The 24911-nt window shown below is 41.9% G+C and overlaps 1 protein-coding gene across 1 annotated transcript in view; it reads right to left on the bottom strand.

Annotated features, from left to right (window-relative positions):
• The window catches only part of HCN4 (hyperpolarization activated cyclic nucleotide gated potassium channel 4), a 102355-nt gene that overhangs the window by 71270 nt on the left and 6174 nt on the right, over window positions 1-24911 (bottom strand). The window contains exon 2 of the mRNA XM_086757268.1: window positions 1449-1872. Coding sequence (XP_086613394.1) covers window positions 1449-1872 — 424 coding nt within the window. The remainder of the gene's footprint in view (window positions 1-1448; window positions 1873-24911) is intronic.

Raw genomic sequence — 24911 nt, forward strand, 5'->3', positions numbered from 1 at the left:
ACTTTAACAACAGCCCAACCCATCAACTCGCCTTTCATGAGCATTCTCAGATTAGAAGACAGGGAAGCAATGCAACCAAGGGACAAGTCAACAAACCTGGAGATATTTAATTGCTCTGCTGAGTCTCTGACTTACTGAGTCACACCAGGAAAGACACTTCTGCTTTATTTATCTCCATCACTCTATGCACTTCCTGCCTGTGTTAGGAAGCAAATTAACCTAGTAGTGAATTCTTTAGGGCTTTAGCCGTCTCTCCCTATACATCTGTACAGCACCTTGCACGCTGACATCCCAAACTTCAACAAGACATTACGCTCTGCAGTAAGCGAAGCATTCACAAATTATAACACCACAAAGAGGAAGCCTGAAATTTGTAAAGTATGCACCAGTGCTCTCCCTCTGAATCTGTGATGCTGGGAGGAGGAAACGGTTCAGCTCTATCATGAATTAGTGTTCTGACAGCTCAGTGCAATCTAGCCATGACTTGCATGGCTACTTTCCCTTCACATTCCCAGGAGCACACTCTGCATTAGATCATGCTCTGCATTAGGCTCTGCTCCAAAGCAGAGGAGAAAGTATGGGGAGGAAGATGAAATTGCCTTGACCAGCTTTCCTTGTCCTGAAAATATGCTCCTGACACGTGGAGATATCTGCAGGGAGTTTCCTCTGTGCTCTGGAGAGCACAAAGGCAGGAAAAAATAACTAATTTTCAAGTTAATTGTAAGGTTGTGGCTTCCCTCACACTAGGCCTGACAACTCACCCCATGTATTGGAACTCCCCTGGGAACAGGACAGGGTCTGGGGGTAGTGGGGCTCTTGCTTTTCACCAGACCTTTATGTCTTTAAACAGACCCTACTTGTCTGCAGATGGCTCTTCTTTCCTCTTCCCCTTAATAAAGTGCCAGAGAATTTAGAAAGCAAGAAGGTTATAAATATATCACCAAGCCATTTATTCAAGAGATAAGCATGTAAAAGAAGAAGATGCTTGGGTAAACAAATGCCAGAGGTTCTGCATAACAGCTGTCGCTAGACCTTTCCTCTGAGCTGTTCCTGGACCTTTGGGGCTCTGAGAGGGCAAGACCGCGCTATCTGGCCAACTGCTCCACTCACAGGCAGCTCTGTAACCACACACTTCCTGTGGGGGGGGGGGGTCCACCCATATTCACTCTCCTCAGAGCACATGCATCAGCTCCACAGATTATCATAGAATCATTATATACATTATGATCGTGAAGCAGATAGTACAGTCTCAAGTGACTAAGTAACAATATGCTGAAGGCCCTCTTGGGAACCCACTAAAAGCAAAGCATTAGACTCAAGACACAATTCTTTAGCATTCACATTGGCATAAAGCAGGAGAATGGGCATTCAAAGAAAGCACTTTTGTGTAATACCAGTGTAAGTGGAAAAAAGATTCAGGATGCAAGTGCATCACAGGCTCTGCTCACCTCCTCCCACTGATGAATATAGCGGATGAGCCGGGAGAGTCGCAACAGCCGCAGGAGGCTGAGGATCTTAGTGAAGCGCACAATGCGCAGTGCCCGGGCTGTCTTGTACACCTCAGAATCAATGCGAGTTTCAACAATCAGGAAGATATAGTCCACGGGGATGGAGGAGATAAAATCCACCACAAACCAGCTCTTCAGGTACTTCATCTTGATCCTCTGTGGGTCTAGGATGATCTCTGTGTTGTCCTCCACCACAATGCCTGTTCGGAAGTTGAGGACAAGGTCGATGAGGAAGAACGTGTCTGAAACCACATTGAAGACAATCCATGGGGTAGTGTTCTCATCCTTGAAGAAAGTGATGCCCACAGGGATGATGATCAAGTTCCCTACCATCAGGAGCAGCATGGTCAAATCCCAATAAAACCTGGATAGCAAGACAGAGACACGTGAGATCAGCTACAGAGTGGGAGATCAGGGAAGTCAACACAACTAATGTGCTTTAAACATCTCTACTGTTATTCATTCCCTATGCACTGCTAGTCTGCCTGATGTACTCACAGTGCACAAGCTGCTAATTAAGTACTTAATATCATAGGAACACTCATCTTCTGGCTTAGAGGGTTCAGAAAGGAATTGAGTACATGGCTGGACGTGTCCACTTGAAAACTTCAACTGGGACTTCAGAGCCACTCAAGAAGAGATCGACATACTTGCAGTTACTACAATGACTGTTATGTAAAGAGAGAACAAGTATTTGAAAGGCCTCAAGGTTCGTACACCAATGAAGCCATTTGGGATTAAAATCATCAGGGTTGCTCCTACTGTCTGGTCCTTCTTTAGAAGTAGTTAGCAGTAATAACACTGGGATCAGGATGGAACTGGAGACCGTGCTGTGATCTACAGTGTTCAGTTTAGACTTCTTGCTGAGCCAAGCTTATGCTGAGTCTAGACTTTAGGATTTTAGTCCACACTCTATAGACTTTTGTGTTGTACAGAAGTAATCAATAAAGCTTGGAGTCACGTGCCTGGAAATATCTATTTCATTTCTAAAGTAAGCAATGACAACATCTGGCTACTGTTCCATGAAGCACAGTCTCCAAGAAGCTTATCTTCACTTCAGTGGCATGTCAGTATTATGCAGTGGGCCTTACAACAACATTCATTTTTGGTTTTGAAGGCACACACAGCCTGAATACTCCTAATTTATTTGTTTAGGATTTTTAAAATATTTTCCCTAGGTATTAGTGTAAAAGATACACAATCACACTATGTTGCCACAACCCACCCAAACTACAAACTTTTCTGGGTCTCATACTTTGTTGAGGAGTCTCACAAAGGAGCCTCACTGCCCAACACAGTGGTGCTCCAGTCCCCTCCAAATGTTTCACGTGTATTGTGGTTTCACATAGCCAAGTTTTCATCAGCTCTACATTGTATACTACAGAGGGGCTACTATAATATTGTGAGGTATCATAAATAACTTGTATTAAGATGCACTTGTCACAGCAAAAGAGCAAAGTACACAGAGCAAACGGATTATCAAGTTTGGTTGCTTAAACCTGAAGATGCAACATTCAGAAAGCTGCAGTGGCTCTTCCAGTCAGTCACACAAATTAGCACAGTGTTTATGTTATTATTAATCTCTTAAGTACCAAATGAGTCTAACTTCCTAAACCATAAAAAAGGTGACAGCAAGTTAACACAAGAGAGAGAACTGAGCCTTCCTTTAAACCAAACATTTCAATAGCAGAGAAGTCAAGAGGGTGACTCTGGATTTACAATGATGTAACAAAGGAAACTGTTGGGTTTGCTGAAGGAGGACATGGATGTGCTACTTCTCTATGTATCTGACAGATCAGTCAAAATCACTGAAATGTTTTAGAAGAAATAGATTTGCCTTAAAGATCCTCAAAATCTAGCTTTGGTAAGAGTTGTTCAGATTAAGCCTGGGTCTTGGACCAGACTGAGCTGCTGCAGAACAGTATCACTACAGTGAAGCAACTACACCAATTTGTTAAACTCCGCAGGAAAACAAAAAGGGCAGAATATGCCTTAAAAGCCTTCTCTGTATAGGTTCTCTCTCCCTGTTAAGAACGTAAGACTTTAAAGCACCTAAAAGCATATTTAAGATTCCAGCTATTACACACGTACAGACAGGGTCACACACCAGCAGCACACCAGCAATTCTCAGGAACATTCAGCAGAGGCTGATGGGAACTGACTTCAGCAGGAGCAAAGTTATCCACTAACGAGATTTCTAAAAATGTCATCAACTATCTCTTTCTCACTCTCAAGGTGCCATGCTCCTGCAGGCAAGGTAGCATGCAATCCTCCCCTTAGTATAATGGTACAGTTGGTGCTCGTAGACACTCAGCAATGAGATTTGTCCGCACGCAAGGCCGTGTCACACAGTAATAAGCATTAATACTGTATAAATCCATGTTGCGGTCTTCCTTATTAAGGGCCTGAGATGATGCTGCAGCTTTCCTAGTCAATTAATCTAGATAATCACACAATAGCAGGAAGTCTGGAAGCAGTGTGTATATTATTAGTGAAAATAAATAATCTCCCAGCCATCTTTAATTTGCCACAGGGGATACAGAAGGAGAGATGTACAAAGAAAATTATTTTTCCCAAGTTTCAAATTAATGGCATGAGACAGACATGGCCAGACATGCAGAGATGTAACGGTAAGTGGCTTTCTTCAGAGATCTTTGGATTTTTGTGCCTCTTATTTTTATGTTGCCTGGTGATCTCAATACTTAGAGGAAACAGGAGACAATGACAACAGTGGCTAGGAGGGCTCACAGTTTAGGTAAGATGTTTTCCACACACACAACCCCAGTAAAATGCTTTCTGCCTGACTGTACGACTTCCTGCTACCCCAGTCTCTTATCATCAAGCCTGGTCATACCATGGTCAACTATCCTGCATCCTGATTTACAGCACTTCTTGATATTCCAGTTTTCAGATCTTCAAACTCACTTCACACATGCTCTTAGTTGCAGTCTGCTATTACTGCTGAACTGTCCACAGAGAATCATGGTTTGCAATGTGGACAAGCAAAGATGAAGTGCTAAAATTCATTGCCATGTGTTTCTCAAACCACAATTCTCCTCAAGGGTGTACTAGGGAATCAAGATTATTGTCACAGGCTCCCTTCAGTTTTGACCTTTAAAGCCACCACTTACAAAATACAGAAGGTAAACTTTTGTATCCAGTGCACCCCTGCTAATAAAAGGGTATCCAATGTGTCAGGGAGGAGAAAACCTTTGGACTCTATGAAGGATGCAGAAAAAGCTGAAAACCACCAAGAATTCGGTCTGCACTCCAATTCCAGCACAGAAGATTCACCTGCCTTTACAATGTAAACCGCCTAGAGGTTAAAATTTAACTATTAAGATTCCACAGCTCCTGCACATCTTAATTTTACCCACATACGAAGTATGATCTGCTCAGAGTGGCATCATTGGATTTAGACTGAATAGACTCTCAGGGACTCCAACACCTCAGAGGTCTAATATAATCCATGTGTCATTTTGTATTTACACTTAGGAACATCTTTCCACTCCCTGTAAATTATTGGCCAGAATGACTAACAGTGCATGTGATGTATGTAAGGGCAAGCACCAGCTATTAATAACCCATGTTTTCTATATTTCTGTTGTTCCTTTCACCCAGGGATTCCACAGAGCTGACAGTGATGAAATTGGCTCCGCTGCACCCATGAGAGGCAGATAGAGTTATTATCCCTGTCTTGCAGATAGAGAAGCCGCATGGCAAAATTAAGAGAATGGGATTTGTCCACGGAAGTCTGAGGCTAAATAAGGGCTAGGACCTGAATTTGATTCTTGAGTTTAACCAGATCTGAAGCTATTCACATTGCCTGAAAAAGAGTTTAACAGAGATCATAGACATCTTCCTCTGATATCCTGTTTTCTTCTCCCTTCTCTTCCTGTTTTCAAAAGCTTACATAAAAAATTAATAAATATGAATGTATTGTTTTATTATAGTTGACTCAGTGCAACTGAACAGCTCACAGCACAGGGAACAGCCAGCACTATATAAATCAGGTGTCTTGTTCAAACATACCAGGTTTTTATGCTACATTCTACTCTATGCATGCTTAGATCCGAAAATCACATTTTAACATGCACTGCTACCTCCAATCTTTTAATTCCTAATATATTATTTAGTTGTAACAGAATGCATCTGAGAATTAGTGTGGCAAATACACTTTAAGAATATACGCTCTTTAAGGATAGTTGGTGTCACTGAGTTGATTTGACGGCATGTACACTTCATAGGTATTAGTCTGCGGTTTTTCACCAGAAGGTTAGATGATCTCTCTCTTCTGTCTAGTAGATAATATAACAGCAAGCTAGTAATATTGCTTTCAGATGTCATTTTTTTAATTAAATAAACCTTGATTTTTCAAAACTATTCCATGGTGCAGTGTAACCAATTACAGTGCATGAGCTCAGGAAGGATAGTGACCAATTGGAAAGAAAGTTGGGAATGGCAGAGGTTAGCCCGGTCAGCATCACTGTGTCAGTACGGCATTCAAAGCCTGCCCCTGAGCGGGGCACATTTGTGGCCTTTACTTCTGTTCTTGCTCTGTAGTGTTTGCACTGTCAAAAGAAAATAGACTTGAGCAACCTCACCTCTAAATTAACAAAGCTTTTTGGATGTTTTGAGTTTCTGCTGAAAGGCAGCCAACTCTGGGTTGAATTGAGGCACTGCCTGAAAGTGCACAGAAAAGAAGCAAAAATAAAAATGCAGCTAACTGAAAATACTGGAGAGCCAGGATATTCTCACCAGCAACAGAATTTAGCTCAGACACCGTGGCTAACCTTCCTAACCTTACAAAAACAGATCTTTAATGAACATACCTTGCTAAAACCCAAGACAAATCCAATTGCTCTACCAAGCCCAAGCAGGAGTAGTGGCTGGGTGCTGACTCAAGAAACAGAGTGCCACCTACTGAGTCACAAATGACATCTCCATCCTCTGCTTTGCATGGGGAGGAATTGCTACATTATTCCTTTAAAGAGCTGATGAAAATCTGCCCTTTTCTCCAGAGTGGCAGCTCCCTTCCCCTCCCTCTGGATTGCATGTTGAATTAAGATACTGCTGTGCTCACCAGCAGCTATCCTGACCGGAAAGAGGTTGTGCTTTAATTCCCAGGACTGCTAGTCAGCCTAGAAATAGAAATCATTTTTTTTGTAAAGAGCATTAGTGGATGTCAGTGTGGCTGGAGCAGCAATGGTGGGAGGAAAGTTTACTCCAGAAAGCAGTCATTCACATAAGTATCTGAACACAGAGGAGAGAGAAAGATAAAGAAGCAGAAAGAGATCCTTCCTTGTCTTTGGAAGCATTACTTCTCCCAGATATAAGTAGGCGTATTTCTACTGGAGAGTTACAAACTTTGCATTATTCACAGAGATAATAGGAGGAACATGGTGATTCACTCCTCCTAAACACACTGAAAGACACTTAACCAGCTACCGAGTCCAAGAATTCACTTGCTAGAAGAATTTATTTATTTATAGTGAGTTATTCAAATACCTGTGCACTTGAAAACCTCTTTGAAATGAATATCCACCAAAAAAAGAGTCAAATTACTTACAGACCTACATAAAGAATAAGACAAACAGTTTTAATTCCTTCTGACCAGTCTATGCAAATAATATGTATCCTCTGTCATCCTGAATAAAACCCCTGAGAGCTGATAATTAGCCATGTATTATGACAGCACAAGGAAAAGAGCTCTGCTGTGTCCCAGCCTCGTCTTGAATTCCCTGGCTCCCTGCTGCACTGGCTGCTCCTCATTCAGCTGTGGATGTACTCGTCTGTTACAGAACATGGGCTGCACCAAATTCAGCTTCACTGCCAGCTGTTGCTCTGCAAATACATGGAAAATAAACAGTGGAGATACACCCAGGGCTGATACAATGGTTAAGGGTTACATCCAAATTACCTGCACCTATGGGTCTAAGGAAGATGTTCCAACTATCTCCTCACGGTGACAGTCAGGAGGCAGGACGGGGAGCCCTGTACAGCTGATAGTCTGAACTATTCATGTTTCTTTTGAACTTAGATGTTGTAGCCATCATAATGCCTCAGCTGGGTATCACAGAGTAAGTGGTATCAGTGACTTACTAAGATGGGATACAATTCTGCATGTGATTAACTTTCCTATCAGGAGCAAAAGGACTATTAGCCAGTGATGAATTTTAAGTACTCACATAAGCAGGTGTGTGATTAGGAATACCTCACATACAGGTGTTCGTAGCATCCGCTACAAACGAGGTGTATGCCTTGGGGCACTTTGCATCTAGGTTTCTTAAAACTCATGTGTTGTCTTTGACAAAATTTTCATTGACTTCAACTGTCAGTTTTACTTGAGGCAAGATATTTTCCAAGGTCTTCATTTAGCCTTTCACTTAGATTATCTCCAATCTACATAATTGCTCACCTAATCTCCTCTGAATAGTGCAGAATTCCATACCATGTTTCGAGTCTAACACATAGGCTTATATTATTACCTTAAAATAGAATTACATGGATTTTGGTGAGCGGAAAATTAAGAAAGCTATTGCTTATGTAATACTTTAAAATGGCATTTGCAGTCCAAGAAAGGTAGCATGCTAGCTTTTTATTGCTTCTCCATCATCCATTTTTAAATCTAACACTACATAATTAAACAAAAATCAACATCTTGCATTTTTCAACATAATGTCCATACATTAATTAAATCTCAACACACATAATTAAGAAAGGTATTATCATCCTATATTATAAATAAATAGACTTTGAGATACCAAGGATGTAACTAACTTATTCAGAGGTAGAACTACTATCCAGAAAATATGGTGGCCTAGTTTCCAGTCATGTTATAGACTGCAATTTGAACAGTAGCAGCAAAGGGGAAATTTGCTTTCTTTCCACTGTAAAAATATAAATATACACATTAGTGATATTTTTATTCCAGCTACAATACTTGACAATTTGCAAACAAGACGTTTGAGGCACTGATGCATTTAACCAATTGTAACACAGTACATTGTGAATTATGCCTTTTCTTTAACTTACAAAACACAACACATTATATCAATATGAGTAAGTTTAAATTATTAGTTCTTTGATAGCACCTACAATACACGCACTCTACTGCCAGGCTTCTTAAAGAGATTAAGATTTGCATGATGGAGATTTTCACAAGTGAATTCAAAAGAACTGAGGACTAGTAAAGCAGACCTTATGTCAAAGGTAATCTACCAAGGAACGTGTTTGCCTGAACTACGAAACAGCTCAACGCTCTGAATAAACATGGAGTTTGGTAGCTGTTGGCGCAATCTCTGCTGCCAGCGCGGTCAGAGCAGACCACAGACAGCACCGCACTGGGCAGCTCCCTCAGACAAGCCCTGGCTTTTATTGCTGTGACTATAAAAACCTTGGACCTCGCACTTCTCATCAGCTCTTGTCAAAAACTGCAAAACACAACATGAGCTCCTTACCAAAGGAGTTACCTTTTTCATCAAGCATTAGCTAAGGAGAAATGGCAAAGCCTGTGCCTCATGTGGGCTCTGGCCTCTTCAGGGAGTGGTAACATGCCGCATGCCAGGACCTCCAGAGAAATCTCCCTGCCTGGGCTCTTCTGGATAGCTGGGACACTCAGCATTGCCTAGAGGAGGTACTAGAAGAGCCACCAAGAAACTTGTGGTGACTGTCCTTCACAAAAACTAAATTTATCAAGATAGAGACAGTCCTATGGCCTCCTTCTAGTCAGATTTATCAAGACAGAGACATTCCTATGGCCTCCATCTAGTCAGTTTAAATCAGCCAAGACAGACAATCCTGACATTTTGCAACGCTGTTGGAACAACTTCATTGTGTTTCCTTGTCTCAGAAAACCCAAGAACTGTATATTATCTTCACACTGAAGTGCACCAGTCATGAACCAAAATCATGTTTAAAAAAGTGTTGTTCAAGCATGTAAAAAAAAAAATGGAACCTTATCCCAAAGAGCTGCTGACACCCCTTCTCATAAGTGTATTTAACTTTCACTCAGACAGGGAAACTGATGATAGAATTTAAGTGTCTTGGCTAGAACAACAGCACTCTAACTACTAGATAGTGCTATCTTTCACTCAAGTTCCTCCAAATGCCATACGGTGTACAGGAACTACACAGCAAGTGGTATGACTAAACTCAGTTTCATGGAGACTGAGCAGTGCTTGCAGGGTGTTGTTTCATTACAGTCTGAGGTGTGTCAGGACAGAGAAGTTCATGGAGGCTACAGTGCTGCTGCCTGGCTTGCATGTCTCCTGGGATAGTAAGAGTTCTGGACATCTAATCTGCAAAGTCAATGTCTCCCACCTAACCCTGCAGTGTGCTTAACAGAACTTGTATAAGTATTTTCAAGAGTTTTATGCGCAATCTGCCATTTGATAAATACGTACGTATTGGAACATGTAGATCTAGTCCTCAATCCGCAGATATACTGTAGCACACAGAAACAATATGCTCCTGCACTTCATTTCCAATAACGCTGAAACATAAACGTGTCACAAGAATAACAAAAGTCATGGTGGATTCTGCACAGGGTAGTCAATTGATCACTCTCCTCAACTCCCGCTGCTTTCCTGCTTGCAGATATCATCCTAACAAATGAAACTGTATCTTAAATCTATACTTAGAATGCAGTCTTCCCAGAAAGGTAAAAATAAACAAGATTTTATTTCCCCCTTTGGGGAATGCACACACAGAAACAGAGATAGCCACAAGATATTTTGTTTGTTCCAGCTCGGAATTTGGAGTATGGAGGACAATAAAGCACACATCCCATTTATGACTAAAAACAGCATTAGTAATACTTTCTCACTTACCTGGACACAGCTATTACTGTCTTGTGGATAATTCCCCTTTAACAAGCTGCAGAAGTAGTGAAATTTTTGTGGGTACTACCTGTAGGAAAGCTTATTCCCTCTCTTTTTGAAGGCCCAAAGGAAGAACATTTACACATTGAACCTAGACAATTTATTGTTGTTCTCATAGCGCCACTGAGGTGATCAAAGATACAAATTGTTCTGCAGTGGAAATTAATTGCAGCAGTGGCTGGAGACACCATTGGGAAGATAATATGGTACAGATTCAGTGGCACATTCACAAGTACAAGTTTCCTCTAGAAGGAAACCAAGTCAGCACAACCACTGGCAAACCAAGCTCTGAGCCGTCTGGACAGACTCCTCACTCTCCTGGTGGTACGTTAGATCATTTCAGGCTCCCTGCTGAGGGAAGGTTTAGACAGACTGCACACCAGCTGCTGGTAATCTGGGATTACCTCCTGCACAGCCACATCACTGCAGAAGATGTGTTGCACTCCATGGCTGTCTCATCAAACTTCACCCAGAGTTACAGAACTAAGTACAGTTTTCTATTTGTAGCATTTAACCAAAAGTGCACTCATGGCAGAAAGTCCAGGCCAGAGAGCTTAACCCTCTTTTCATATCCTACCCTACTGCATTCATAAATACGTCTTGATTCCCCTCTCCTCTGCACCCCCCATGCTGAATCCCAAAGATTTTCAAGGTGTTAGATGTGTATCGATTTTATAGAGCTTCCAGAATACATTATGTATGAGACTGACAGGCTAAGGGCCTGGCAATTCTGCATTGTTTGATCTTCTGAAATCTCTCACTTGTATGAATATGGAAAAGTTCCTCTTTGTTTGCTGTCCATTGATCCAGGCATTGACCCTTCTCTGTGTGCATTTATCTCTGATGATTTAATAATGAAAAGGACCAATAAAGTGAAGGAAGGAAGGAAGCCCCTTTAGGGGGACCTATTGCCATGGAAACATGCCATATGTTGTTGTTGTAGAGAATGGATAGATCGATAAGGGCTGCAGCTTCCCAGTCATCATGAATATGTTGTGGAATGTGAAGGACTAAAGCCTAAAGACATGCATAAGTTGTGACATTATGAAGTTCAGGCCCTGGCCCATATCCAACATCTAGCATGACTCAAATTCAAATGTTTGGGCAGTCTGTTAGAAAGGTGGATCTGCACTAGGGAGTTCTGAATGATCTCAAAAAGCAGCAATATTGGGCTAAGGGTTTGATTTGTACCCAAGTATATGAAGGAAAGGGACTGTATCTTATTTCAGAGTGCCTAGACTCCAGTTTCTCAGAGACATACAGGTAAGATTTCAAAGCTTCTCTGAATCTAATCTTTCACCCTTACTTGCTAGAGTATTAACAACAGCTCACACTTACAGGATTCAGTGCTGCAGGTATAGATTTTACATCTATATAGATGATACAGATATATATGTATGTATGTGTATTAGTTCAGAGTAAATGCTACTGCAAGAGTGGCAGAGGACATGACACCAACGGACAGAACAGGTATCTTCCACCAACTTCTCAGTAAGTTACAAGGATGACAGGCTGGATTCTTAACTATTTTGTATTGACATGGCTCTCTTGACATAGTATGAGTTTATATGAGATGAGGATGTCAGCCTCACCACAAGGAACCCAAATTTACTAAAATTAAACACTAAAATAGGGCAGAGAGATGGCATGTGTCACATAACTAGATAAGAATCACAGTTTAGAAAGTGGAGGACAATGGAGGGGACATTGCTCTGCTTTCTGCTAGCTGTTGTTTTGCTTTGGATTGACCAATTTATGCCTTCGTGCTCTGCAGTAGGACACAAAGAGGTGACAAACGCATGCACCAGATAGCTAAGTCATCCGCCAGGCTGAGAAAAAGATTTTTAGCCATTGAAGATTCTAAAAATGTTCCTCCTAGGTATTGCTATGCTACAGCTTGGTGTTGATTAGGAATCACAACTCCAGTCTCCTCAAATGGAAAGCGAGGTGAAACAGAAGGTCTCTTATTACAACAAAGGCTCTCATAGAGGCTCCTAGAGACTCAGGCTTGGGGTACCCACCATAACCCTCGAACCATGCACCACCAGGACCGCCATCTCTGCAGCAGGTCACCAGTGGGCTTAAGCAGCCTTAGAAACAGCTGTGTATGTCTTTTAGCTGAGTAGGCAACGAAAGACCAAAAAACAGAGGGAAAGCTTCCCGTGCCTGAGGACGGATCAAACCTGAGCCTGATCCAGCTGTCGTTCAGCTATATGAAGCAATTTACTCAATGAGATATATCTCTGCTTTCAGTATAAGACACACGTGCTCGCTCATATTCCCTCTTCAACTTTTAGAGTTACCAGAATTTATGTCTGAGATAAGCAACAGCATCTGCCAGACTTCAGCACCCATGCATGTTTATTCCTGTCCCTCTGCGTGAGCCTTGGATATGCCAGATGGGGCAGGGAAGAAAGTTTAACTCCTTTCGTGCTTAATGGCGAGATAGGAATCCAAAAAGCTGCCAGAAAGAGATAAAGTAATTTGGGGCTTTTCAGTGGTCTGCTGCAATTACCATATTCAAAGTTGTGTTACTCTAAAAGCTCAAAACTTCCTAAAACACATGCTCACTGAGGAAAGAGAAAGCTGGAGTGACAGAACATGTTCCTTGCATGCAGCTTTCATTCCTGACATTCACTTCACCACAGACCTAGTGGTTACGCAGCACAGGGGTAAGAAGACTTGGAAGAGAGAGTTCACTCCCAACTTACACTCCCCAAGTCAAATGCCTTCTTTAACAGGTATTGCTTCTGGATTAAAAATGCCAACTCTAGTGCGAGTTTTCTGTCTACTCTGTGAACAGAAGTATGACTTCAAGTGTTAGAGGCTGAGGAAATGCCAAAGGAGCAACGTGTGAACCATGGACTGGGAGGGATGGAGTAAATATTTTGCACTATTTACAAACTTCAGCTACTACCAATCAGTATTACTCCAGGAGAATCAACAGAAGAACACTGATTCAGATCATAACTTTCAGCCCTGGTGGGAAATGTTAATACTGGCATCATTGTTTCAGACAAGCTTCAGCATGAAGTGCCAGCCATAAGTCTCTTTCCATGAAGAAGAAAAGATGGGGTGGAGGGGAATAAGACATCTAAAATGATAACAAGGTAGTGACTATGTGTATTTCAGTTTCAAAAGTAGGAAATATTTTTCCTCCCCAACTCTCCTGCTGCTAACATCAGACTCTTGTTTGCAATGAGTTAGTCAGGCTGGACTGGAGAACAATGAATCCTCAAAAAGAATAATGCTGCTGGGATCTTGGGGCTATTCAGGTGTCCAAGACCCCAGACAAGAGATGAATCACTTTCTAAAAATGCAGCAGTTAAGAAAAAAAAAAAAAGTCCAATTGTCTCTGATTATTTTAAGTCTCAGAAGAAACATACTGCACTAAGGCTATGCTTATCTAAGGCATCCACATGAATCCACTATCCCCTCCAAACAACGGATGCTGAATTAATTACTGCATCTACTGAAGCAGTCTGTAGCTCACAAGAGATTTTTTTCCTTTTGACCTCAAAGCACTTTATGCCAGGTGGGCAAATCTCACCATCAGCATCTGCCAGCTGGGGAAACTGAGGCATGGAGAGGCAGCACCTCACTCACATGCAGGAGAATGGAGAAGAGGCCAGGAATCCTGACATCCACTCCAGTGTCTTAAGGGCACTCAACCCAGCTCAAGACTTAGCACTTCAGCTCCACAGAAAGGCAGGTCCTTATGCAAGGAGCCGCCGGGCTCCAAAGCCCTTTTCAGTTTCTGAGAAACTACTATTTGTTGTCCCTGTAAACACTTCTGTACTGAACTGGCTGAAATGAGGAAACTCAGCAGAAGCTTAAGGGCAGCAGGAGAACTGGGGAAAAAATGAGGAGGACTTGGTGAATGCTCTGAGAAGGGAGAATGGAACACTCAGAAATTGAACATTTAAAATATATTCTTCCCTAGAAATGATACAGTCAGACACACTCTTCACCTAAAAATGATCTTTGAATGACCAGTTATACAGAATATCAAAAATTCAATGGCCAGATTTGGGGCATGTAAGGCCTCTCCCTTCATGTCAGATTGCTAGGAGCTCTTTAGGCTTTTCATCTTCCTGTGTGGCACAGAGCATGCTACCTAACACTCCTGTAAAGGAAGCATACGCTATGGGATCTGGGCATTTTCACTTGACACATATCTGGCTTTTGCCAAGATACAGCATGTTGATGGATCTCTCCTGCTCTTTCCAGGACACGCTGCAAATTTCTGACTTTTGATCTTTTGAGGAAGGACACATCTTTGTTGTGTGGTGGGGACTCTTAGGGGATTCTCCTTTATCAAAGCTCTAATCCATGCTGGAGGGTCTCAGTGATTCGCACGGTCATCTCCAGCAGTTTGTTCCAGTCAAGAAACCTTACGGAGCAAGTTGTAACTGCAGCCCTTTCTTTCCTCACCATTCCGAATCCTCATTGCAATCAATGGAAGTTTGCATAATACTCCTCTTTAAAAAATATACAAACCAGGAAAACACTGGTTGCAAAACACAGCAGCTTGCTGTAACTCTACTGTAACATCTAGTGCTGCTCCTCCAATATATACAGTATTTTTCTGCCAGAGACATCCAGACAAATAGTGATGGGCACCATTAAAAAATGCTTAGAGAAATCTTTTCCAGTATGGGTTAGGCTAGATCTGCTCTATTTAAGTCAATGGAACACAGCCACCGAGCCCTAGGGGAGCAAGTGCCAGCCCTAAATCATTTCTTTGATTAATTGTTCTTGGGAAGGAAGAATTCATTAAGCATTCCGCTCAGCAATTAGAAATAAATATATTCTTAGAATGAACAACCTGCCAGAAAGAAGTTGTTTCAGAAATATATTCAGATTGATGCAGCCCATTTTCCATCAATACATAACAAGGAGGCTCCAGCCTGCCAGTTTCCATCCTACCTAGCGGAGCACTGCAGAAAAAGGCAGGACAGTCCTGTCACTGAGGAACTACTTGTGCTGTCTACACAACTCTAGTTCAGATTCTGTGAGCAACTCACTATAAAATGATGTCGTTTCTCTGTATATTAGGTTTCCAGGCATAAAATGGGAATATATATCCCTGCTACTTCACAGAAATATTACAAAGCTATTTCTACAAACAGCTGGGACAGTGCAGATATGATAGACATGAAAATCCAATAAATAATTAAAAAGAACCCTTTGCACTTCAGCATCAGGGCTCAGACATGCTACAAAGTGAATGTGAAATAACAACCTCTTTAAAAATGTTTGGACATACAACCAATATAATTACTACAGACTTCAGGTATAACTGAAACGTTCAACTAGTTTTGTTGATACAGTAAACAATTACGAAAAGGATAGCAGGACAGGTACCTATCCAAAGGCAGTGATATTCAAGGACTTTCCTGCCTGTTTAAGGTGCAGATTGCCCTGACAAATGAGATTTAAGTGAGTATTTTAAATCTACCTGTTTTCAATTTTAAATCCCCTTACTTCAAGGCAGGAATTGATCACAGAGGTGTTTCTATTTTCTTTTCCTCTTTTGGCCAGGACAGGGTCTATTCATGCCTGAATAGAGCCCTTGCCCAGAGAAGCACATGCAGCTGCAAGATGGGCAACGGCACTTTGTGGATGCCACAGCCCTCTTCACCAGTCTAGAAAGATGTACTTCTTGTCCTGAGTCTGGAAGAAGAAATCCTGAAAGAACCTAAACATGCTCTCGGTACTGAAAAGTTACAGCAACAAAAGACTATTCTAGACTTTTAAAGGCATGTATCTTAAAATAAAATACATGCCTTATCCTTTGCTTGTTGTGCCTAGAGGCAATTTTGTTCCTTGCCCTGTTTTGGGGAGCTAGGATGGCAACATCGTCTCAATGAATTCCAGCTTTTCCAAGAAACAACACAAGAATGCACTCTCAAAGGCCCTCTTCTCTAAGACATGAAATATACTTGTAGTTTTTTACTTCTACACATACAGGACCCAATTTCAAGGCCACTGTAGCAGGCACTGACTTAACCTTTGATTTCAGCAGAAGCAGGGATGTGCTAGCATTTATGTAAATTAGCTGGCAACTTGTGCACTTCAGTAATGCTTGATTACATCCTCTCTATGGTTTTCTTCTCTTTAGTTAATCTGGTCCTTCTGTTTAAGTAAGCTTAATAGTAAGGCAAAAGCTAGGGTTTTCCTCTGTGTTCTTTCAAATTCATCCCACCAGAAATATATGTGATATGACTCAGCTCAACTGGCTGGTGCTCAACAGATCACAGGAAGGCTGAGAAAGAGAATTCTAAAGACGGTTCAGTGATGAGGGTACCTGGGAGAGAGCTCTGCAAGTCACTCGAACCAACATCCTCAGCACTTTATGGTTTCAGTAGGGAACAGTGGAAGGTCTTTCACTGGAGTCCAGGAAAAGCAGACAGCAGATTATCTCTGCTCTCAAGTATATCCAAAAACATTTTAGCTCATTAGATATTCAGATAATAAATTAAGGATCTCCTTTATGAAAGCCATCATTGAATCAGAAATAGCTATTTTGTGGGCAAAGAGCAGAAAATTCAGTGCTCTAAAATACTTCCACCAAAGCAACACAGAGCTAGCCTCACTAAATCCTGCTTTGAAGATCCATTCCACAAACACCAGAATGTGAATGTAATCTGGTATTTCTCACTCTAGTGCAATACTAGCAGGTCTCAGACAGTGCCAGACACAGTGCCTATATGTGCCTCAGAGGTATGTATACAGGAGACACAGGCCAGAAGGAACTCCAAGGACTAAAACATTCCCAGTGTCACTAGCTGCAATGGATTCTCACCAAGGAATATGGTTCCATACATCTACTGATGCAAACTAATTTCAAAGAAACTATGATCTACCCTTCTGCATCCACAAGAGCCCCAGTGTGTGAAGAAATAATTTTACCCAGCTCTGCAGCAAGGCTACTGCTGAGGTGAAATGCAGCAGTTAGGCAGTACACAGCACAACAACATGCAACTACTGCTTCAGGGCAGGGTATGAATAAAGCTGAAGCACACCATTTAAACTGTACTAAAATTACTCGCAGTGTTATCTGGCTGCCTATAAAGGCTAGTAGCCTGCTCTGTCAACAGCCATGGATTTTGAATGCTCAGGGTAGTCTGTAGGAAAGCTATGCTCCACTTTGAACCATTACAACTGGAGGTACAGCCAACCATACAGCTTTTTCCCTAACTGGACTGCAGATCTTAGTATCCAAGTTTGGGGCAGGCACAAGTTTCCACTTACCAGACCTTACCTGAAAGAGGTGCTCCTTCCCTGAAAAAAACTCAGCCACAAACATGTGTTCAGAAAGCAAGGCCTAAAGCCTATTCATGGGCCACACGGAGGAAATGTGAATGACTAACGTCAAAGCATCTTGTTCAGCTCTTTCACAGCTTGTCTCTGTACATCTTATCTCAGAAGACTAGAAAGAACTGCTGATGGCCTGCCATTACTGAGAAAATGTGTGTGTGATGATTACACTAGAGGAAGTGTTTAAGAACAGCTCAGACTTGTGAAAATAATACCCTAGAACAGCTGCCAAGTCCCAGAGGGGTTACATCTCCCGGCTCCCCAAGTCATGCATGACTTCTATACATCAGTGTCTCCAATAGCTATGCTCATGGATAGGCATCATCCTTCATCTCTACAGACAAGCCAACACCTCTGTCATTTCCTATTCACCATGGTGTGTTCTGCCCTACAAAGAGGGTTGTGCTGAATGGGGTACTGAGCTTTTGAGAAATCCCATTGTTTTTTTTCCCCTGCTTTTAAATTTCAGCTATGGGAAACAGAGGACTGGAAAGACATCTGAGGTGTTTCAGGGTGGGAGGAAGAGCAAAAAAGAGGTGGTGGTGGTCTGGATGTGGAAATAACCATCCTGTGGTACACGGAAGAGTGATCTTTGCACAGATGCTTGACACACGCAGCACTGTTTTATGCTTCTCACATCCACATCACTCACAAGGCATCGTATTATTAGATGCACCCCCAATGTTATGTATTAATTTCCAAAGCAGACTCATTCACACACACATAACACATCCACCCACGTGCAGTAATGCTTAGACAGACACAAAGCCATCCAGCAGCCAATTATTTGGGGTGGGAACAGCTTGCATTAGCTCATGATGAAGCTTAGCCTTAATTCTACTGGGCTAGAGAGGCTGGGAGCTCTGCATTGCTCTCCTGACTGACTGTGGATCTCAGAGCAGGGCAGATGATGTCAAGGCAAATCTTTTCTTGTCTGCAGTGCAGGTTTTGCTGTGTGAATTTACTTACAGATGAGGCTTCCAGATCCCCAGTTCAAAAGCAGGAGCCCTAGGCCATACCCACATCTGCACCATTAGCCTAAATGCTTGTTTGTGCTGCGAAAGGAGCACATAACCAGCAGAGCTGCCCTTGTTTGGAAGTCTACGCTTTCGCCCAACTTTCAATCAATGTAAGCAGACAACAAGAAGCCAGACGAATTCACCCATTTGGGTGATGAATCAGGAGAAGATGAGAGAGGAGTGTCTGTGGTGCAAAGAGACAGCAGAGGAGACCAATCATAATGGGAATACACTGAGGGAAGCTCTAAATAACATAACTTTACATGAGGTTTTGCAAAACTGAGGACCAGAAATTTTCCAAATGCAGTCAGGGTTGAGCCAACAGTCGTTGCCAAATCTGAAGTTTAATTAAAGTGTGTTTTCCACCCAGGCATTTGTTCAAATTCCCAACTGTGGAACAAGCCTAGCTGCTCTCTAACCATAGCACACACAGTGTATCACCTTAACCATGGCTGGCGTGATCTGAAGCACACCTGTATTTGCACTAAAAGCCATGGGTCACAACAGATTATCTGAAAGATTCAACAGTCGAAGAGCTTAGAGAATATTTTCTAAAGCGGCCACACCACAGAAAAGGACAGACATCTTGCCAGCTTCTGTGCCAGACCTTTTATTCAGGACTGTTTACTGAAGTCAAGAAGTCGCATATTCGTGAAGAAAAGGGTAGCACACCTTGCAATATACATGACCAGTGACGAAAAGATGGAACATTTTCTTTTTAGAGCATCTCCAGACCTCATGCAGGGGCTGCACAATTCTCATTTACAGACACAAAAAGTAAAATTCATCTTGCCTCCCTCCCTGTGCAGGCTTTTTTTCTATTTTTTTTTTCCAGCCCAGTTCTGTGTACCACACAATATAGCACCACACATGGAACTGTACAGCTGTCGGTAACCAGTTTCCTTATTAAGATGAAGGAACCAATTATTCAGAAATCACCTAACAGTACATGGATCTACTCACTTTTGTGGTCCTATCAAAAGATGGACAAGAAATGTAACCAAATCTACAGCAATACACAGAAAAGGATAATAATTAAGAAATTCTCATGAAATTGCCCTGTAGATATTAACCACACCCTTGCTGACATCTACTCTGGCATCTTCTGTTATGTTAAAATATTTTAGAGTTCTATAGCATCTTTCATGGCCCCCAGCAGTACCATCACCCATTTTTCATCATTGGAGAAATCAAGGCACAGAGTATTCCAGTCACGATGCCTTGTAGGGTCAAAACCAGATGTCTGACCTGCCTTCTAGTTTGTCCTTCTATCCATTATACATTGCTTATGATTGAAAATGTATCTGCAGCTAAATGAGCACAGGAGAATGATACTGATGGTTTGGATAGGTATCAAAGAGAACAGACCATGATCTGTAGTCTAGACTGGTCCTTTCTCCTGCCCTTCCCACAATTCACAGAAAACCAGAGATGGAAAAAAAAAATATTCCTCTTGTTATTAATAGAAGTAGAACCTGTGCACGCATTAGTGCTTTAAAGCAAAAGGGGAAAGATCAAGCATTTGTGCTTAATGAAAGCAGGTTCGCTATTGTTAAAAAAGTACATAGAATCAGTCATCATTATCATTTATTTTATCATTTTGACTGTTGGGAGAGCTAGTCCAAACCCTGACACTGCCAGAAAACGTCACCTTTGCACTGCTTCACTATGCCTAATGCAACTTCTGCTTCTCTGCAGAGAGCCAAGATGTCACTGCGCTTGCTCAGCCCACACCCCTGTGCTCTGCACCATCCCTCCAGCCTAGTCACAAAGGTGGACAGAGGTGAGAGAACATGCAGAGCAGGGCTCGGTAATTAGGGGCCTCCACGTCCTCCCGTCCCCCGGAGACACGCACATACACATGCACACACACAATTCCTTTTCAGATGAGACACTGCACTGGATAACAATGATGTTAGCACTGTGATGAGTTAGCACCTTGCCCTGAAATCACGTGTGAAGCAACGGCTGGGAGAAAAGGGCTTATTAATGTGGAGTCCCCTAGTCTTTGGAATGCAGCTGTTATCTCACTCACAAGCTTTGGAGCGCTGATAACTTTGCAAGACATTTCTTTCCCACACCCAGGCAAATCCAAATGCAGTTTGCTAGGTTTTCCATCCCCGAAACATGCAGGGGGTGGAATTGAGCATCAGAGTGTAACAGTGCTCAGCAGCTCTGACCAGGAAAACTGAATCTCGTCAGTGTTCTTCTGCATACAGTCTCTTTGGAGCTGTGTACAGGGATGAGGAGTTACTCGATGTACAACTACTGATTTCCTGGCAGTCACAAGAACCCTGAGCACAGCTATGAACAGGAAAAAAAAAAAGAGTTCTAGCTCCTACACTATAGTCAGCTGGCAACCTGCAGTACTTCTCCTGCCTCTAAGCTCTTTAACAATAAATGCATAAACACAGACAACCTCTTCATCCAAAGAGGCAGAGATTTAAATCCTTAATTAGCACATTTGGACAAGTCACCACAAATGAGATTAGCTTTTGCGCATCACTGGGGAAGCAGTTGTGCCCCTATAATGTCCAAGTAGTGGGCTCTCAAGCTGACCTTGGAATTCCCCTTTGGATGCTCATCTGCTTTGCTCTCACCGGCACTGTCTTCCCCTGCTGCAGGCAGCGTCTCTTCAGGAGTTAACAGCCTGGTTTTACTACAGTCTGGTGCTAATATTAGGCATGGAGTGACCATATTTGATGTCAGCCACTGTGAATATACTGCATAGAACGAATAATTTCAATTTGTAAAGGGACTTCCCAGGTAGCAAACCATTCAACAAGGAAGAGGGGCAGAAAACGGTCTCTATAATAACACCTTGTTAGCCCACCACACATCTGCTCTCTCTTCTGTGTCTCTGGAGTCCTGACTGCTTTGTCTGCTGACAAAACCCTGGTTTTAGTGCTGTCAGCACTGCAGAGCTGCACAAAGCCAAGCTGCGTTCTCATCTGCCTTGTGCCTCACTGAAAAAAACCTGCCCACTTAAGCAAGGATACTGCTTGTCATATATAAAGCAGCTTTGATTTGGAGACCCCAGGATGAACTTGCAGTGCCGCTTGGTCAAGAAACCTTGTCCTGACTTGGAGGCTGTTTTACAACCATCTCACTAAGAAATGCTCAGACAATGTAGGAATGAGCACTGTATTGCTGCTAGAGGAAGAGGTTATCTAAACATTTCAGAATAGAACTTAAATCAACCCTATTCACCATACTAACTCTGGCTTTTCTGTAACATAGAGCAAGTAAATCTCATGAAGTTATAGATCACTTGACACCAAAAAGGTAATGATGTCACCAGTCAGGTGCTGCCTGATTTGAAAGATGGTTGTGGATACTACACCTACATCAACAGTCTCAGGAACACATGCAGGACAGAGAACCAGTAAAGGAGTAGAAGAGGATGTAGGTCTCTCCACATGGAAATAAACCCATGCTCTGCTACAAACAAGGGAAGGGATGGATATAAGAGCATTTGTCAGAGTTGGTGATTTTCTTAATACTTGGCTTTGAGTTCTGGAAATAGTCTCACCCCTCCACACACAGGAACAGTCTGGACCTTGTTCAGCCATAGACCTTGTGGCATAAACATTTAGGGATGAAATCTTACGCTCTCACTAGCCACTTCCCTACAAACTGGCCTTTCCCTTACGCTCATCAATGGAAACAGGTTTTTTTGAAGTTCTCAAAGACAGAAAAGGAGTTGGCACCTTTCTTTTTGAGTGACATTCATCTGTAGGTAAATTGATTTAATAGCTTGTTAGAGTGCCAATTAGGACCAACAATAACTCAATTGACCTATAACTGCCTTGGCACCAACATAGCTTTCAAAAATAAGAGAAAGGAAGAAATCTATGCTCTGGCAGAGATGAGAGCTCAGATAGTTGGTTTCAAGAGCAAACCGAGGGATTCATGGGCTTGCTAATGAGATGCTCATAACACATCAGAAACAAAGACAAATTTCAATGGTTTCAAGCTAAAATGACACTATGTTATCTCCAGACAAAGATCACTCTTTTATCTGTATAATAAATGTATTTCAGTGCAGCAGCAGTGACTCTACAGCAGAAAAAAATGAGTGCAACAGAAAGCCTTAGCACAGTTACCTAACTAGAATAACACTGTTAAAAACTTAAGTTTACCTGCTTATCTAAAGTAGTAAAAAGTCCTACACTGATTCTGTGTGTGCCTACCAATAAAGACCTTCAGAAAACTCATTTTTCCCTCATATAAAATCTGCTTCACGCTAATGCAGTGGAGATAGCGCTTCTATGCAAATTCATCATTTTAAACGGCTAGCTCCAAGGATTAAGGTATTTCAACTTAAAAAAAATTAAAAATGGGTAGAGTTTGTCTAAACATTGCTGGGCTGGTAGTGTCCAAAGATGGAAAGAGGGATGATATGGAATGCTTTTAAATTACTAGGCAAAATGATCCATGATCCATTCTTAAATCAGTAAGGAAAGTAGGGACTGAGAAAACTGAGACTGTTTGAAGAGTCAGAAGGGTGAGAGCAACTACCAATATATAGAAGCAGAAGAAACTAATCTGAGGAGATCCACACAGAAAAACTTGTGAAGGATAAGGAGGGAGGGAACTAGACTGAGTAAAGTGCCAAGTGCAACATAACTGCAAGTAGAAAATGGGGCAGAGGTGAGAGAAGAAGCATTACTGAAAACTAAGGTAAGGTGGAAAACAGCGATCAGATAAGCTGGGTATTGGGACCTAGGACTGGCTGGACCAGAAACCTGCCACGAGAAGCCTAGGAAATTGAGATGGGACTGGTGGGATAAACTTGAAGAGAGGGATGGGGAAAACAACAGGTTGGAGAGAGTGGGGCAGAAAGCGTCATGCTTAGGTACTAGGGAGAAAACAAACAGGAGAGTTTGTACTAAGCAGAGAATGTTTCCCTTTGAAGCCTGGAGAGTTACCCAAGAATGTGGTGCATCACCATTCTTCTGCTGTAACTACCTGCTACGGACATTGCTTAATTCAGAACAGAGGGCAGTGCAGCATATCCTTTAAAAGATCCATACCTGCTAATAAACCCAGAAATGTTATTATGATGAGGATGGGGATTGATTTGTTTTTTAAAACCTTAACAGCTGTACTAAACCACTGTATTAAAAATTAGACTACTAAGTCAAAAGCTCAGGTTATGAAATAGCAGGACAGAGGTTGGCTGTACATATATATTATGTTACAGTCATGACATGATTCAAAACAGTTCTTCCCATAGAATTCATGCCTCATTCAAGAGGAGAGGAAGGGCTTGAGGCAGACATACAGGAAAGAGATTTTCTATAGGAGCTCATTTCTTGCACAGCCTGCAAGGTTTGCAGTAAAAGAGATAAGGAACTGCAGAATGAGATGTGATGGCTAGGGCAGATAAGCGGTACCCCAGAGATTCCGTTTCTGCCAAAAAGTTCCTGCAGAGGTGTTAGGCAAATCGCTCAATCCAAAACTGTAATTAGAATAATATTCTTAGGTGATGATTAATGAGAACACTATGTCATTGTTTACAGCTATGATTTTTTTTTTGCTGTAACAACAGATAAACTAAAAAATATCAGAGGCTTGGGAAGAGGGTGGGTAGAATCGGCATGCCCATTTCTCAGTCTGGCTGCTCACCAAGCTAGTCTAAGAAATAGTCCAGATCAGAATGTCCCAATCCTCTTGAAGCAACCATTACTCTTAAAACAGGTAGTCATTACCTCCGTGCTCTTGTCTTCTGGGTCACAGTGATGTCTGAGTCCTTACTAAGCACCCACAAAGGCAGAGCCCTGAACAAAAGATATACTGTGTAATGCTACACATACTCTGCAAAACAGGTTCTCAAATTGACTACACCAAGTTAATGAATGTTTTTGACCTTAATATCTATGAGTCTATGTCACCTCACTATGAAGTGGGGATGATAGTACCAGTTTCGTAGCCAAGGTGTCAAGAAGCGAAATGAACATTTATTGCTATTATAGTTGAATATTTTATAAGTGCCAAAGAAAAAGAAGGCCATGAGGAAATTAACCTGGTTTTTTTTCAGAATAGGATCTGAATAAGATAAAATAAATATGGTATGCTATCTTACAAGGAGAGATGGAGAAAATGTTAAATAGTTTTTCACAAAGGAACCATCCCTGTGTGAACTGAATAGGGCATGAGCTTCTGTGGAAGAGATA

This window comes from Chlamydotis macqueenii, chromosome 12 (assembly GCF_036417535.1).
Source record: "Chlamydotis macqueenii isolate bChlMac1 chromosome 12, bChlMac1.mat, whole genome shotgun sequence".
Lineage (NCBI taxonomy): Eukaryota > Metazoa > Chordata > Aves > Otidiformes > Otididae > Chlamydotis > Chlamydotis macqueenii.